This window comes from Rhinolophus sinicus, chromosome 1 (assembly GCF_057876585.1).
Source record: "Rhinolophus sinicus isolate RSI-liver-muscle chromosome 1, RSI-T2T, whole genome shotgun sequence".
NCBI classification, from domain to species: Eukaryota; Metazoa; Chordata; class Mammalia; order Chiroptera; family Rhinolophidae; genus Rhinolophus; species Rhinolophus sinicus.
In genome coordinates, this window is record NC_142501.1 from 68,121,812 (window position 1) to 68,139,049 (window position 17,238).

Consider the following 17,238-nt stretch of genomic DNA (forward strand, 5'->3'; position numbering starts at 1 on the left):
AAATTTAGGCAGCTAGAGTGCATGTTCTTTCATGCTTGCTCCTTTTTGCATACATTGTCTCACATATGTACTCACATCCTCTTTCATCGATTGTGCGTCCTTTCATTCGAAATATGACAGGTATCAACACAATCCATTCCTGAACATTTTAACTTAATACAAGATAGTGGTGACAGTGTTAGCTTTTCACGTCACCTGGAAGAAAATAAAGTCCTTTCATTCCTTTTTCTTCGTTTGCTAAAAGGAGGTAATGGTTCTTAGTTATTTTTCAGTATAGAATGTTGATTCCTATGTTGGTTAAAACATATAGTTTTTGTTGATTGAAACCCTAAGCCATGAAATATTTCAAGTTATCCTAAGAGGGGAAACAAAAGAGACAAGCAAAAACAAGATTTCCCTTTGTACTAAAATCCATAGTATTCCAAAGTTAATATTTGTCTTTTATCTGGTAAATTTACAGGTTAAATATTAATTTTTGTTTTTAATTAAGATATTTAGTGTATCTTTTTTACATAGGTGGATTATACTGTTGAAAATGGCCTTGCCTGGTTTTAGACTTGTAACTTTTGTTGAAACTAGTATAATTTGAAGAAAATACATGGACTTTAAACTTATTTAGGACGGAAAACATTCTTATTCTGTAATGAAAAACTGAAATTTTATACTATTTTACATTGAATTCAGAGTTGCCATGAATACATTAATAGTAAGGCAGGTACTTTTTTCAAGCCTATTAATATTATAAAACACTAACATTAAAACAGGGTTACTGTTGTTTAGGGGATGCATGATAAAATAGTTTTGCTCTCATTTTGTGACAGTCATGAACATTTAAATTAGAGCTGAATGTGTGTCATTTAACTATTCTTGGACATCCAATTCACTTGATTATTTTTCTTTACGAATAACCTAATTCCTTGCTAGATGGTGAGGATTACATTTATAGCAGTAGATACACGTAAGGTTTTAAAAGCATTTCTCCTTTGTTATTTTTGAGAGAAACATACTTAATTCCAACGGTACGTATAAATTTGGTAATGAGCACTTACGTTTTTGCCATAGAGTCAGGAATCTTAAAATATTTCATCAAGCATATACAGTTGAAGATTGTCAAAACTAAGTAAAAGTATAGCATTCACTAACTTTGTGATCAAACAAATCAGGAGACAAAATACAGGTTTCCATTGCGTGGATTCTTTTATAAACTTTAACGATATTTATTCTTAATGGTTTGTTTTCCTTGAAAACATTTTCCGCTGATTAGATTGCTTTTTAGAGGTAATCCGTGTGTGTGTGTGTGTGTGTGTGTGTGTGTGTGTGTGTGTTTGTGTTTTGGTTTTAATGAAATTGATTGATGCTTTTTGTGAATTTAAATTAGATGGTTTTATTATCCTCTATCAAAGTAAATTTTGTATAATGTTAAACAATTGCTCTAAATTTGAACGTCTGTTTAGTGGTTAGCAACTATTGTTAGATCAATGCTTACTACTTCCCGAGGGTAAACATTTTACTAAAACTTAGGTGAGAGACGTTTGTCTTAAAAATGTATGCTTACAGATTCTTTGCAGATACCACTTTAAAATTTTTGATGTCTCATTTTCAGTTGACACTTTTTTAGCATCTCTAGTGACTATCACCTCTGCTTCAGTGATTTTTTTTTTTTTTTTTTTTTTTTGCATCTTGATGCGCACAGTGCCTAGTCATTTTGGACGTAACTTATCTCTGTTCAGGTTAAGAAATGAACCCCATTATTTTTCTGCCCTAGTGTAATAAAGCAGATTCTATTCGAACATGCATGAGATTGGAGGATTGAAGGACACAGGCTTCAGAAAGTTGACATTTGTTGCTCCTCTTATTTTAATAGAATACTGAGTTAGGTTTGCATCTACTAATCATCATAAAAACATGTATTTCATCTTATGGCATAGGGATAAACATAAATTGAATGAATGCAATGTAAGTAAGCAAGCCTTTGAAGGAGAGGGATTTGAAATTAAATGACAGAATCTGAATTAATTAGATATATTTATTTACAAGTTTTTGATACCACTCCATTTTTATTTATAAGTTTTTTTGTGTGTGAGGTCTGGCGGACAGTATAGAAATGGGAAGAGTTTTTCATATTTAATAATTTCTGTCTCAAATAAAGTATGTCCGCCAGTCTAGCCCTCCCCCAGATGATTTGAGAGGAAGATCTGGATGTTAAAAAAGCACACTGTGTTTTTGTTTATTTTCTGTGTATCATATTAGATATTTTTGCTACTGTTCATATGTTTACATGTTAGTAATTTTGACGGCTTTTGGATAATTCCACTCTAGAGGGAGAACTGGTGGGCGGTCCCTCCTGTGACACGACCCTTGAGTGACAGTTCTGTTTGATTGCCTCCAGTACTGTGAGGAAAGGACACGACTCTATGGTGAGGACTGATGGACATACATTATCTGAGAAAAGAAACTACCAGGTAAGATCAATTTTTTTTTCTTTTTCTCTATTGGTCCTATAGCTACATTGAACTGTTTCATGTGTTGTATTTAACTGGAACCAGCAGATTGGATATACCTCATTTTGAAAATTTTGGGTTATAATTTAAAATATATATATATTAGATTTGACAGTTGAAATAGTTGGGAACATTTTTTCAAAATAGAGCATGCTTATAATAAATGTATATTCTCTTAGTGTCAAGACAAATTTTCTGGTGTGTGTGTATATATATATATGTGTAGGTGTATATATACACACATATATATATGTCAAAACTTAGATTATCTGATACACAATTTATAACTTCATGGCGGGATTCAGACCTAGTGTCCCATAAAACATAAAGTGTTGATTGCTTTTACGCATATTATTCCTGGAAGACTAAACCTGAAATCTTACGCTATATTCAAGGTAGTGGAGAATCACAGAAATGTTGACAAAATTGGTTAGAGTATAGAAGAAATAGAAATGAAAATCCCAGGATTTTTGGAAATTGTCATTCACTTGCAGTGAATTTTCAGAAATTTGTCATTCACTTGCAGTCTTTATGATGCTAGATTCTTGTTTTCTCATTTATTAAGTTAGTTATTATCCACCCCCTATGTAGTGTGTAAAGATGCTGAACGGGTAGTTGAAGTGTAATATTCCTGTTTTCTTTCTGAGCTTTTAAAAGAAGTTGAATTTTAAAGGTAGTGCTATTAATAGTGATTAAAAGAAAACATTTGAATATAATTTTTTCAAAGAAAATCTGCTTTATTCATTTGATAATTCATTATCATATTATGTATGATTCAGAATATAGAATATCAAGTAGGAATAAGCTTTAGACTTTCTGCACAGATACATACGTATCCAACCCACCCACCAATTTCATTTCTTCTAGGCTGTGAAGGCAACTAGTGTAATGGCAGCAGCTTTGGTTAATCTGCTAATTATTTGGTTAATCTGCTAATCATTAATTTTAGCCCAGTTAATTTTTTCTTCCCTCAAACTGTAAAAGTGAGCAGTGGAGAAAATTGTACATGCATATTCATGGTGTAATAACAGAGGGCCTTTGCTTATAAAACTTAGGTTCTGGTTTGGGCACTGCCCCTTATAAAAAATAGTGTCACATTTAACCTTTCCAGAGTTTGACCTACTTGATATCTAAAGTTTCTTGCCAGAGCATTTTGATTTTAATAAGCCAGAGTAAGCTGTAGCTATGAGGAATCAGTTCTCCCTGTAACCTTTTCTGTTCTGAATGGTTCTTCTAGGCTTGACCAACATGACCTTTGCTAAATGTTTATACTTGCTATAGCTCTTCATGTTTCACAACCACTTCCAACTACCTTGACTTGTAAGATTTTAATTGGTCACACCACTTGGGTTGTTACATATTTTGATAGGTTCTTGGTAAATTATTTTGAGAATATTGTGATTCTAGGTTATGTGGCTTTTCGGTGCTCATAAACCAGTTTGCAGAGAACTTTGTATCATTACATGGGATGGTTAATTTACTTCATGGAATCATATTAATATAGATTGCAAAATTTTCGTCTAAGGGAATAAAATGAGATTATATTTTGCACATGGAGAGATTTCCTAATTCCTGTTCATTCTACTCTAAAAATAGTTTATTGTTCCAGTCACATTATTTACAAATAATCCATGTTTTTGAGATTACTTGAAAAATGCATTCTTGGTTAGTTTTAAGGCTAAAAATATTTTTCCTTTTCTCTTTTATTGTTGCTTAGTGACACGTAATGCATGTTGAAATATCCTTGGAAACTGGTTTAAATCTTCGTTGTAAAATTATTTTATTTTTGAAGCCTCTTCTCAGAAATACATGTATAGAAATCTAATTTCTTATCTGATATTATGATGAATATATTGAGAGCATATGAGAAATTCAAAGGAACATTAAATAAATCACATATTTGTATTGGTAGTGTTAAGAGTTCATGTTAATATATGCTGAGTTAAATGATTTGGATTTTTAAAAATTCCATTTGGAAGAATTTTACTGCTGTTTTTCATGGAAAAAGTAGGATTTCTTTGTATCCATGCTGATACTCATTTTAATTTATCTTTGGGGGCTTTTGTTTTTGGAAAGCAGTTGATGTCTTATAGTGATGTTTAAACAGCCTTATAATAATAAGCTAATACTCCAGGGTTTAGTAAGAATACTATTTCTCCAATTCTGATTTCCTTATAGACTTGATTAAAGCCTCAGTAATTTAGTTCAGGAAGGTGCATTTCCTCAGCTTTGTGCTAAAAGCTAGTGACTTTCAAATAGGTATTGGTTGAAGTATTGATTTTTATACTGGTATCTACTTTGTGTTTCATTTCTTACCATAAATTTAAGCCTGGTTAAGTTTTTGGAGTTTGACTAGAGTTGTTGAAGTTTATTTGCATAGATAGATTGACATATATTAAGGTAAAATAATTTAATTATTTAAATGGTTCATCGTTCATTCATTTTTGGAAGGATTATCAAGTTTCTTTCAAGGAATTGTAATTCCAGTTTCTTGCCAAATTTATATTCCTCTAATTTACTCCATCTATGAGCATGCACAAATCTAACCATGTTAACTACCAGTTTAACTTATCAGTGGCTTTTCTTCTCTCATAATAAAGCCATGCTGACCCCTCCCTTTCCAGTGTTTCTCCTCTCACTCTATAGTGAGTTTATGCATTTAGTGATACAAAATTGCTTTAAGTAGTCTCGTTACCATGTGCTTTTGTAGTGGTAGCCTTTACTTGTTTTGGTTCCTCTTCATTTAATGCCTCACTTTTCTTCATATGATTTAAGAATTAGATGTCAGTAGATCCAGAAGCCATTCTTTGATGGGCTCAGTGCTCCGTTATCTTGCTTTCATAACCTTAGTGTTTACCCTTAGACGTTGGCAGTTATCTGTTTGTCTTTGTCTTTCTGTAGACTTGTGCTGCCCAATACTGCAGGTACTAGCAATAAGTGGCTATTTAAATTAAATAAAATAAAAAATTATGTTCTCAGCCACATTAGCCACATTTCAAATGCTCAGTAGCTACATACTGTTAATGGCTACCACATTGAACAGTGCAGATGTAGAACTTTTTCATGCTTTCAGAAAATTGTGTTGGACAATGCTACTGCATGTTGTAAGCTTGAAAACGGGAACCATATCTATTTATTTTGGTATTGCCAGAATCCAGCATGGTTTGGGGTACAGAATAGTTATTCAGTGCACGTTTCAATAAAATTAAATAAAACAATGAAAGAATTGAAAGGAAGAAACTGCAAAGTGTGCTGGGTAGCATACTACTGGTATTTCCAAGATTTTTAGATGTTACCCTGAATGGAACTTTTTAATAAGAGATCATTAATCACATCATATACTGACTAGTTCAATACATTATCTGTAAACTGGATCTAATGCATTCCAGTTCCTATGTTTCTGAAGAATACCTCATAATATAAAATGCCACACTGACTTTGTGGAATATAGTATGTCAGAGAACTATGGCAGTGATTGTATTGCCATTTCCTTCTCCCTCCCCCGCCACTAAAAATTTTATTTCCTTTTTATTCATCTTTTAAATCATAGAAGTAATAGATACTCATGCTAAAACTTTGAAGAAAAATACAGGAACATAAAATAGAACCTGAAAGTTTATCTTCGCAGCTTTCCTTTTGTTTAGCGTGTATCTTTTCATATCTTTTCTAGTGGTTATATAGGTGCAAATGTGCAAATATGATTTGTTGTCTTTGTTTTTAACAAATACTGTTTTTCTGCAGCTTGCATATTGTACTTAATGGGAATGTTTCCATGTCCCATCCTTCCCGTGCCTCCTCTAGAAGTAATCACTAGTTTACATTTTGTATTTCATTTTTTTTATTAGTATATTTTTATTACATGTGTTGTCAGTATATACAGGTACATCTTTGTGTTTGGCAATTATTTGGAAAGGGGTACACTATCTTCAGTTATTTTGAATGGAAAAAGAAAATTAGCCTACCTGAAATCATAAACAATTTTCCAGATATTGCAAGAATACTCAACACTTATCTGACAATTCACCAAGGATTTCTGCATAATACAAAGCATTTAAAACATGTTACTTAATTATTTAACACATAGAAATGTATCGGTATGTTTCCATTCAATATGGAAGAGTGTTATACAGTACTGCATACAAATTACATTTTTTGTTTTGAATTGCAATAAAAGTGTAATGTAAATAAGTAATGCAGTAGTACCACATTTCTTGAATTCTAAGTTTATACATTATTGAAAATTTTTATCTTCTGTCAGAATGCATCTAACAACTGATGGTATCTTATAGTCATAGTTGTAACATAGTAGCTTCTAATATAAAAACAGCACAAGCATCAAAGCATTTTAGAATTTGTGATACCATAAAGTATGTTAAAGATACGTGATAAACATAAAGAATACTTAAGATGAATAAGAATTTTTAAAAAATGAATACTTAACGATTCAAGAGTTGACTGAGTAGATCCAGTGCCTAGGACAGAAAGATGGAGGCTTTCCTCATTGTTGATGTTGGGTGTTGGGTGAAGGTGTTGAGGAAGGAATTAGTCCAAAAATAAATGCCTGAAACCAGCCAACTGGTTCACAATTTGCTCTTGAAAGGAACTCTTGGAAACAAATGGCTGTGACTTATTGTCTGTAGCAGAGATGAAGCAAGAGATAAGAAGAACTCAAAATGGATGACTAAGCTGTCTTCAGTTGCAGTTACACAACTGCTAAAATGAGATTGCTCTCAAATTACACATTCAGATGTGATGCTCCTGTTCGTGTCATGATCCACATTATCAGCGATAGAAGTCGTTTGGGCTCCATGACCTAGTTTTTAAAAAAAAATAAATTTTAATATTTGTCATTCAGGGCTCCTCTTTTTCTTCTTCCTCTGGCAAACCAAGAACATCAAGTCAAATGAATTCCCAGGTTCCTCATTGGTTGCCTTATAATTACATGAAGCTAACAATGTTAGCCTTTTTTTTTGAATGCATTAAACGTTCTAATACTTTTTTTCCCGTATCTTTTGAATTCATCAAATGAGGTGACATTTTTTTCCCAGAAAGCAAGTTTCACCAAGACACATAGTTTATGGCACCCTTAGTGTCTTAGTAATTTTTTCACAGTACCCCTGTGCCAAAAAAAGTACTAACAGCTCTGCTATATTAATTCGGTCCAAGCCACTTACAGTAGCAGTTCACATGCTATCTGACAGACACTGCTGTGTTTCCCCAAGAAGATTTAAAATATCTGGTCTTTTGGGAAATGAGGCCCTAGGCTTGTACACATGAAATATTGTATTCTCTTTTAGAAAAATATTTTATGTTTAAGCAGTTTGCTTCAATCATGAATATGGCATGTATGTATTAAATAGAAAGTTAAAACATTAGTAAAAATATTTCTGTGAATCAGAGAAAATACGGAAGCAAAGTTATCTTTTAAAATCTAATCTAAAGCCTTGCTTCGATTCTAGGATGATTGCAGTGATAGTGGCAGCTTAGGTTTTTGTTTTGTTTGTTTGTTTTATCTTTCTGAATTTCTACATAAAGATAGAACAACTAGGTAGTAAAACATTTGTAACAAAAGTTGGTAATGAGTTACCCCATGAACCCCAAATATAAGCAGGTGAGAACTAATAAAATAAAAAGATATGCATTTATCAGTTTTTGTGCATAAGAAAGCAGAGAGAAGCATTGGGGGGTCTGGACCTGCAACTGGAAGCACCTCAAAGTTGTGAACAGCCAGTTTGAAAGTGGTCAGCGTGATTAGCCAATTGTAAGTCGGCCGAGGGTTTTTGCCCACTTTATGAATTAGATCAGCTAAGGGACCCATGGTGAGGCCCAAGTGACTGGAGCACCCTTACTCTGTGACCTTTCAAGACTGACCCACCAGGCTGCCTTCCGCCCTGCTGAGGAGAAGTTTCTGGGTGAGATCAAAGGAATATAGGGACCACAGAGACCGAGGGAAGCGAGGTCCAGATAAAAGTGGGAGAGGGGAACAGAGCTAGAAATCTCAGAAAACAAGCAATGGTAGTTTTAAACACTACATGAAGACAATAGAAGAGGGAGTTTCATGAAGTTAGAGAAGTTTTCTGAACCAAGCCATGTTCTCAGAATTGAGGAAAATTAAATTCACAAAAGGTCTTCCAGGAATATGTTTAGGGGTGTTTGTGTCAATTTGGAGTCCCATCAACAGTTTTCATATTGATCTGACATTTTATAATCTCAAATTTTTAATGTTTGTAAATTTATTGAGGTTGTGTTTAAGACATATTTCTCTATTGAAATTAAGTAAATGAAGAAATTTTCTTGTATCTTTTAAAAAAATTTTTTCTTTTTATCTTTCATATTTACATTTAATCCATCTGAAATTGATTTTTATATATGGTGTGAGTTAGGAGTCCAATTTCCTTTCCTCGGCATACAGATAATCAGTTATATCGGCATCATGTATTGACTTGTTCTGCCTTCCTCGACTAATCAGCAGTGCTAGCTCTGTTGTAAATCGAGTTCTTTTATAGACCTGTGTCTCTTTTCTTATATCTCTATTCTGTAACGTTGATGTGTTTGTTTATATAAGCCTGTACCAATACCACATTTTCGTAATTACTATAGCTTTGCGTTAAATTTTCATGTCTGTCTGCCTGTCTTGGTCTTCACAAGTGTCTTTCTTGGCCTTTTTTTCAATGACAAACTTGGAATATGAAAAAAAGTGCTGTCTATAAAAGTAGAGTTGCATTGACTTTTTTTTTATTTGAGGAAGAATTAATGTGGTTACGTTATTCTTTCTTTCCCTGAATTCATGTATTATAGTCTCCTGTATTTTCTCTCAAATTAAGTTTCATTTATTTTTTAAAATAATGAATGTACAAGTCTAGTCAGATTGATGCATAAGTACTTTTCTGTTGCTTTTGGGGGGCTTAAATAGTATTTTTAAAATTACATTTTATAGGTGTTATATTGACATACAATTGACTTTAAATTGATATTAATGTTGCCATACTTTTCTATTAAAATTTGTCTGTAGGTTCTTTAGGGACTTTTATGTAAAACAACATCATTTGGAAATTGCCATTTTGATATTTCCTTTATAATTTTTATAACTTAAAATTTTGAACTCTCTAGTACTTCTGCTACAATGTCAAATAGAAGTGTTACTAGTAGAAATATTTTTCTTGTTGCTTGTCTTCCAAGCTTTAAGTGTCACCAATAAATATGTTTGGTGCAGGAATTTTTTTTGTAGATATACTTTACCAGGATAAAGAAATTATTTACAATGCTACCTTATATTTTTTTCTCTGCAGCACCTTTTTCATTCTTAAGGTTGTTTATTTGCCTTTTCCCCTTATTTATCAGTCTTGCTAGGGATTTCTTTATTTTTTGTCTTATATTAAACAGTTTATATTTCTTTTTGTTTCTTAGGGTAAGAGGTTTTGCTATTCTTTAATTTTTCTTTTTTTTTAAAAGATTTTATTGGGGAAGGGGAACAGGACTTTGTTGGGGAACAGTGTATGCTTCCAGGACTTTTTCCAAGACAAATTGTTGTTCGTTCAGTCTTAGTTGTGGATGGCGCAGCTTAGCTCCAGGTCCCGTTGACGTTGTTAGTTGCAGGGGGCACAGCCCACCATCCCTTGTAGGAGTTGAGGAATCGAACTGGCAACCTTGTAGTTGGGAATCGAACCGGCAGCCTTCGGCATTAGGAGCATGGAGCTCCAATCCCTGAGCCACCGGGCCGGCCCTATTCTTTAATATTAAGTGTTTTTAGTTTTCCAAACTTACAAGGTTTTTCTAGTTCTTTTTCTGTTGCTGATTTCTCATGTAATTTCACTGTAACTAGAGAATGTGGTTAGTATACCAGTTTGTTTATATACTTGAACAAAATGCATGACCATTTGGCGGGTGTACTGCTTTATTTCACTCCATTAGATCAAGTTTGTTAATCTTGTCTATGTCTTCTGTACCCACACATTTACCATTAGTAGCCACGTATTACCATTCATTCTTTAGATGTGGATTCCAATATGTCCTCTTTCATTTCTTCAATAATTTTACATAGTTTTGTGTTTAATGTGTGATAAATGCAACAATTGGAAGTTGTCACAGATCATTCTAATGTCTTGTTTCTGCTTGTTCTCATTTATGGCACCTTGTTTCTTTGTGTGTATGTTTGTCATTTCATGTTTCTTAGAACTCTGAGGAATTCTTTGATGACTAAGTGTAGGGACATTTCCCCCCAAAATTTGTGTTTGCTTTTGCCAGTACCTATGATACCACCAATTGAGGACCAATTAAAAATATAACGTTGGCTTGAGATTGCAGTCCACACAGATAGCGTAAATTTAGGTTGGCTTATGGCTTTAGATTCTCAAGGGATTTTCTTCACCTCCTCTGCCTAGCATCGAAATCAAGACCATCAAGAATTTTTGGTGTCTTCTTCACTAAGAGGTTATTATAATTATATTGTACCCTTTTAAGGTGCCAACTTCATGTAAAAGTCTTTTAATCGCTTTTCTACCTTGGACAACTTGCCCTTTGATGACATAACCGTGTGGCTTCTCTGAATTCCAACTTTTACTTTGTTTTTTTTTGGGGGGGTGGGGAGTTGTATTTCCGTCCTTCCCTACCTTCCAAGCTCAGCAATTCATTTAAAAATAAAATGTATTCTTTGTGTTAGTTTTCACTAATATTTTGTTCACACTGAATCCCATCCAAGAATAATGCCTGGTATATGCTCAGTAGATATTTGTTGATTGGCTGAATCAGTATTTCATGGAGCATTTTTAGTTGGTTTTGAATGGAGCATTTTGGGATTTTTTAATAATCTGCCATACTACCAGAAACATGTATCTTTTTTTTGGGGAGGGTGAATATTGGGGCACAGTGTGTTTCTCCAGGGCCCATCAGCTCCAAGTTGCTGTCCTTCAGTCTAGTTGTGGAGGGCGCAGCTCAGCTCCAAGTCCAGTTGTCGTTTTCAATCTTAGTTGCAGGGCATGCAGCCCACCATCCCATGTGGGAGTTGAACCAGCAACCTTGTTGTTGAGAGGATGCGCTCTAACCAACTGAGCCATGCGGCCATCCCTCCAGAAGCTCAGCGGCAGCTTGTTGTCTTCAATCTAGTTGTGGAGGGTGCAGCTCACTGGCCCATGTGGGAATCGAACCGGCAACTCTGTTGTTCAGAGCTCGCGCTCTGAGCCATCCGACCGCCCCCCAGAAACATATATCTTAATCATTCTTTAGGTCTCAGCTCAAGTTTCACTTCTTAAGGGAAGCATTTTCTGATTAGACCCGTGATATATTCTCATTGTTCATTATAATTGGAAGGGGGGGTATAATTTCCACTTTTTATTGTCATCCATAATTTAAAATGTTTGGTGGTTCTTTTTTCCCCCGATTCTTTTTTGTTTCTTTCCATCCCTTCCCTTCCTTTTCTTTTTTCTCCCCTTTCCTCCCCTCCCCTCCCCACTCCCTCCCTGCCCTGTTCCCTCTGGTCCCCCCCCCCCGCCTGCCTCCTTCCTTCCTTCCCCACCTTTTCACTCTCCTCTTCTTTCATTACAGTGTTGATTTCCTTCTACCTGAAAGACTTAATTTTTGGGGTTTTTTTTTTTTTTTTTTTCAAACGGATGACATAGGCAAAATTATTTGAAGTCACTTTTTGAGGAATTTCACATGTTGCGAATCCTTCCGCTGCCTGTCATCTTAGTTCCTCCAAAGTTTGAGTCATACTTTTCAAGATAGAATTTCTGCTTAAACCACAATTGTAATATCAGTCTGCAGTACTTTTTTCTTGATCTCCACTTGAATGTGGACATACTGATGACATACTTCAAAAATTTCCCACCTGCTGTCTTTGGAATCCAATTTCTTGAAGCAGTTTGCCTTAGGGCCACTTTGAGGGTCAGACTAGATGGATCTGCCTGGTCCTCAATTTCAGACACCCTCTAAACATGAATAAGTTTCATAGTCACCCCTAAGCTATCACACCCTAGAATAGTACAGATCTTTGGGATATATCAATATCTAACATTAAAAAAAATGACTAGTAGATCTTTCATACTTTTAGCATCTCTATTTTGTAGTTCTTTCCCACAAACCTAACATATAGTTCTATGAATAAAGCAAAGTACTTATTTACTCTATGAAGCACTTCCAATGATGTGGGTCTACAGAAGAAGTCCCATCAGGATAGACCTAAACTAAAAAAAATATTTTGTAATGCATTTTTGATGGTGATGAGTTCTTTTAGGCCTTGTATGTCTGAAATCTTTTATTTTTGGAAGATTTACTGGTATAGAATTCAAAGTTGACAGTTTTTTTTTTTGTTTTAGTACATTAAAGACTTTGCTCCATTGTCTCTGACTTAGATCATTTCCGACAAAAAGTCTGATGTCATTTTTATCTTTATTCCTCTTTACATTCTTTAATTCTCTTTAGTTTTTCTCTCAGTATTAAATTTTTTTGTCATTGGTTTTAACATATTTTCATTATGATGTATCTTGGTATAATATTCTTTATGGCTTTTGTGCTTAAAGATTTCTTGAGCCTCTTTAATATGTGTTTATAGTTTTTATCAAATTTGGAAATTTTATTATCCATTATTTCTTTAAATATTTATTTTGTCCCTGTTCTACTTTGGGGACTCCAGTTGCATAAGTATTATCATCTGGAGTTCCCCATTTCATTTTTTTAATTCTTTTTTCTCTTCATGTGTTACTTAGGAAATTTTTTTAAGCTCACTGATCTGTTTTTCATCATGCCAGTTATTCCACCTTTTACATACAAAATGTAGTTTTATAATAGTTTTAATGTCATTGTCTATTAATGTTATCATCTGTGTCATTTCTGGGTCTGTTTCTATTGATTGTTGGTAACCCCCCCCCGCCCCCCCCCTCTGTGTTTTATTTTACTGCTGCTTTGCATGCCTGGTAATTTTTACTTCAATGCCAGTCCTTAGAAATTTTACCTGTTCAGTGCTATATATTTTTTGTATTTCTGTTACTATTCTTGACCTTTCTGGAGACACAACTAAGTTACTTAGAAACTGAGCCATTTGACACTTTTTAAAATTTTCAGTTTTGTTAGATAGAACCACAGTAGACTTTAGGGCTAATTTTTCCCAACTACTGAGGCGTACTCTTCTAAGTACTCTACTAATGCCCTGTGAATTACAAGGTTTTTTTACTCTGACTTGTAGGAATAGCCCTGTGTGAGCCCTGGAAATTGTTTTCACTATCTCTTCACCCAGCCTCAGGTAGTTTCCTCACATACATATACGCTGATCAGTACTTAGCGTAAGACTCAAGAGGGATTCTTTACAACTCTTTCTCTTTGCAGCTCACTCCTGTCTGGTACTGTAGCCTTTTCATTCTAGCTGCCTTGGCCTACCCAGACATTCAGCTGCACTTCCTCAATTCACAAAGATTTCTGGGCTCCCCGGTCTCTCCCTGAATTACAACCTGGAAATTCCTTCAGTCTGTAAGCAAGGGCAGTTGTAGGGCTCACATCAGTTCTTTCTCTTCTCTCGAGGATTGTTGTCTTGCATTGCCTCGTGTCATATGTCTGAAAATGATTGTTTTATATATTTTGTGAATTTTTAGAATTGCAGGTGGGGGCGGGGAGTGGGTCCCTCCTACTCCATTTGGTTGGAAGTAGAAGTCCTAAGGTTCATTTTTTAAAATTATGTTTTGGTTGAGAAGAATGGAAAAGTATTCCTGATAAAGAGCTTTTGTGTCAGTATTCCGTCAAGGCTTGACTGCTTTCTTTTGTGTAAAACACTATGTGGTATGCAATACACAGAAGTATTACAGCTGTTCATTACACCTTAAGGTCATGTGTAAAGAAACATAAAACAGCACAAGTCAGTAAGTAACCCTTCGTTCCTATGTGGAGTCATAGCCTTGAGTCTGTTTTACCTAAATCAAAAAATTAGACAATTTCCCTTAAATTCCCTCCCTCAAGATTCCTCAGAATCTATTAGACCTGTAAATAGCCATTTATCTTCTTAGCTGAGTAATAATTTTACTAATTAATATTCCTCACTGCAAAAGTCTGTGTTCTGTAGCATAGAATGGTATATTATCTCTTTATTGTTTAACCTGACTTAGTAAATTAGACATTATAGTAGTACGTGTGCTAATGAAAATCGGAAGATATTTTTTCAAGGCCAGAATTCTAAGAAAGACTGCTTGGGGCATACGAAATTTTAAACCTTTTCTGCTGGGATAAGGACATTGTAATAAAGCTGAAAGAATGTGCTTATGAGAGTGAAGGACCCTGACTTTGAGACATTCTTCTTCACTTTCTACCTATATCACTTTGGGCCAGTTAGGTACATTATTTGATATTCTATTCATATTTATAACTGAGTTCTTTAAAAGTTGATTGGTTTACTTGAAGAAGCATTTCACTTAACAAGTACAGTATAGAAGAAATGAAGAAAATAGCAAATCACAATTAGAATATCACAGGAATTGGTGCTGCGGGCAATACCCATGGATGAATGCTATAATTAACGGGCAAAAATTTAAAGACACACATATTTACATGTTCTCAAAATACTTCTTTCAAAACATTTATTGTTTAGAAAGGGACAACAGCAATTTACAGTGGAGAAAATTGGCAGATATGCCAGCTTAACCAAGATCAAGGTTAAAATCACTTGTTATATGACATATTGTCATCACATCCACTCACTGGCCTATATCCACCGTACTATACGATGCACTTGAGAAGAACACATCACCTCTGTGGTTATGTGGCTTTAAAATCATAACTTCAGTTTACTCATGAGAAAGCATCAGACGTACCCAAATTGCGGGACATTCTGCTGTGTAGTGACATCAGTGTTATGACATCAGTGTTGTGAAAAATAAGGAAAAATATAAATTCTGAGGCTGGCAAAGACTAAGAAAACTAAATGTAAAACTAAATGTAATGTGGATCCTGGAATAGGAAATAAGACATTAGTGGAGTAACTAGTGAAATCTGTGTAAAGTTGTTTAGTTAATAGCTAATTTCTTAGTTTTGATACTTGTATTATGGTCATATAAGATGTTACCACTATGGGAAGGTGGGGTATATGGGACCACTGATATTTTTACAACTCTTCCGTAAGTCTAAAATTATTTCCAAATGACAGTTTTTTAAAAATTGGGAACGGTGTTGTAGATAGAGCTTGTTAACATGTAGTTGAGTTAACCATTTCATTGGGGAAGACCTCATTTTCATAGTGTGTGACATTCGTTTCTCAGGAGCAGTTTAGTTTTTCCACAGAAAACATGTACAGTTATCCTTGAATGATATGGGGGTTAGGAGCACCGACCCCTATGCAGTCGAAAAATCTCTGTAAAACTTTTGACTCATCAAAAAACGTAACTACTAATAATCTACTGTTGACTGGAAGCCTTACCGGTAACATAAACAGTTGATTAACACGTATTTTGTATATGTATTATGCACTGTTGTTAATAATAAAGTAAGCTAGAGAAAAGAAAATGTTCAGAAAATCATAATGAAGAGAAAATACATTTACAGTATTTATTGAAAAAAATCCACGTATAAGTGGACCTTCATAGTTCAAACCCCCGTTTTCAAGGATCAACTGTAGTTTTCAGGAGGGGTGGAGGGGTGATTCTTTATCTGTTTGGTAGTGTTCTGTAGGCAGGTTAAGGAAAAAAAGCTAAGGATCCCACAGTTCAGAATGTAGGTTCTTTCCCATCCCTTGGTTTTCAAGCCCATGCTTCACCCCCTGACACTTGGGCTAATTTCCAAGATTTGGATCCTGTCTGCTTGGGTTTTTCTGGAGAATAAACCTTTAGTATCTTATTGGGGTTGCCGGGGGCTGGGTGTTCTCCAGGATGACTGATTTTAGTACAGTTTATAGGCCTTCTGTGCCTCAATTTGAGGAAAAAATAACAATCTTATAGAAGTTTTAGTATGATTGAGTCAAGTTGTGTGTGTGTGTGTGTGTGTGTGTGTGTGTGTGTGTGTATGTGTGTGTATGTGTGTGTATGTGGTGCTTTGAGCAGTGCTTATCATTTGGCAGACACTCAATCCATGTTAGTGCTTATTTGCACCAGACCCACTGTGTCAGACTGTTCAGCGTGTGCTGTTCAGCTAATTGCAAGCAAGTTCATATTCCCACGGACTACAGTGCAACCCAGTGGCTCTAAGTAGTATAATTCTTCTAATGGGATTTTGTGATAGTGAAGACATGTATTGTCTCATCATATTAAACTGTAAGTCTGAAATAACTCTCAAAACAAGTTTTTTAAAAATGGGTAATCTAACTTTGAGAAAAAATTTGGGAAATGGAAAAAAGTTATTTTAATCTCCGGATCCTTATCTGTTGTAGTATAACATCCTAACCACTGAAGGTTTTTGGTAGTCTATTAGGTATTTTGGATGTGGTTGTCGTTGCAGTGGGAAAAGGCATAAAACAATTTTTATTCATATATATTTCAGAAATTAAAATTTAACATTAATTTTTTGACATAATTCCAATACTTTTAAAAATACTTATTATGCTTATAAAGTTTTTTGCATGTGCTCTAAGTGCTGCATTTGTCAATTAATGTCAAATAAACACTCAGGTAACGGCATGTGTGGAATAAGGTGAGAGGGCATTCCTGCTACGGGCCTTATCTTTGCCAGGCAGTTGTTCCAGATCCTGTGGAGACAGAAGTGAACCGAGTAACAAACAAAATCTATTCTCATGGAGCTGACATTTTAGAGCATAGAAAGACGTTAAATAAAA

The 17,238-nt window shown here is 34.6% G+C and overlaps 1 protein-coding gene and 1 non-coding gene across 8 annotated transcripts in view; one reads left to right on the forward strand and one right to left on the reverse strand.

The window, feature by feature from the left end:
* The window catches only part of CNOT2 (CCR4-NOT transcription complex subunit 2), a 108,150-nt gene that overhangs the window by 35,946 nt on the left and 54,966 nt on the right, over window positions 1-17,238 (forward strand). For 3 of the 7 annotated variants that reach the window (XM_019748936.2, XM_019748941.2, XM_019748938.2), the window contains exon 2: window positions 2,320-2,462. The exons of 1 other annotated variant lie outside the window; for it this stretch is intronic. In XM_019748936.2, the coding sequence (XP_019604495.1) occupies window positions 2,415-2,462 (48 nt within the window). In that variant the 5' untranslated portion in view covers window positions 2,320-2,414. The remainder of the gene's footprint in view (window positions 1-2,319; window positions 2,463-17,238) is intronic. 3 more of the 7 variants (XM_088800713.1, XM_019748935.3, XM_074325422.1) reach the window with 1 other exon arrangement.
* On the reverse strand, window positions 12,550-12,680 carry LOC141570283 (small nucleolar RNA SNORA18). The gene has a single exon (XR_012494288.1). It is a non-coding gene; the product is annotated as a small nucleolar RNA SNORA18 (small nucleolar RNA).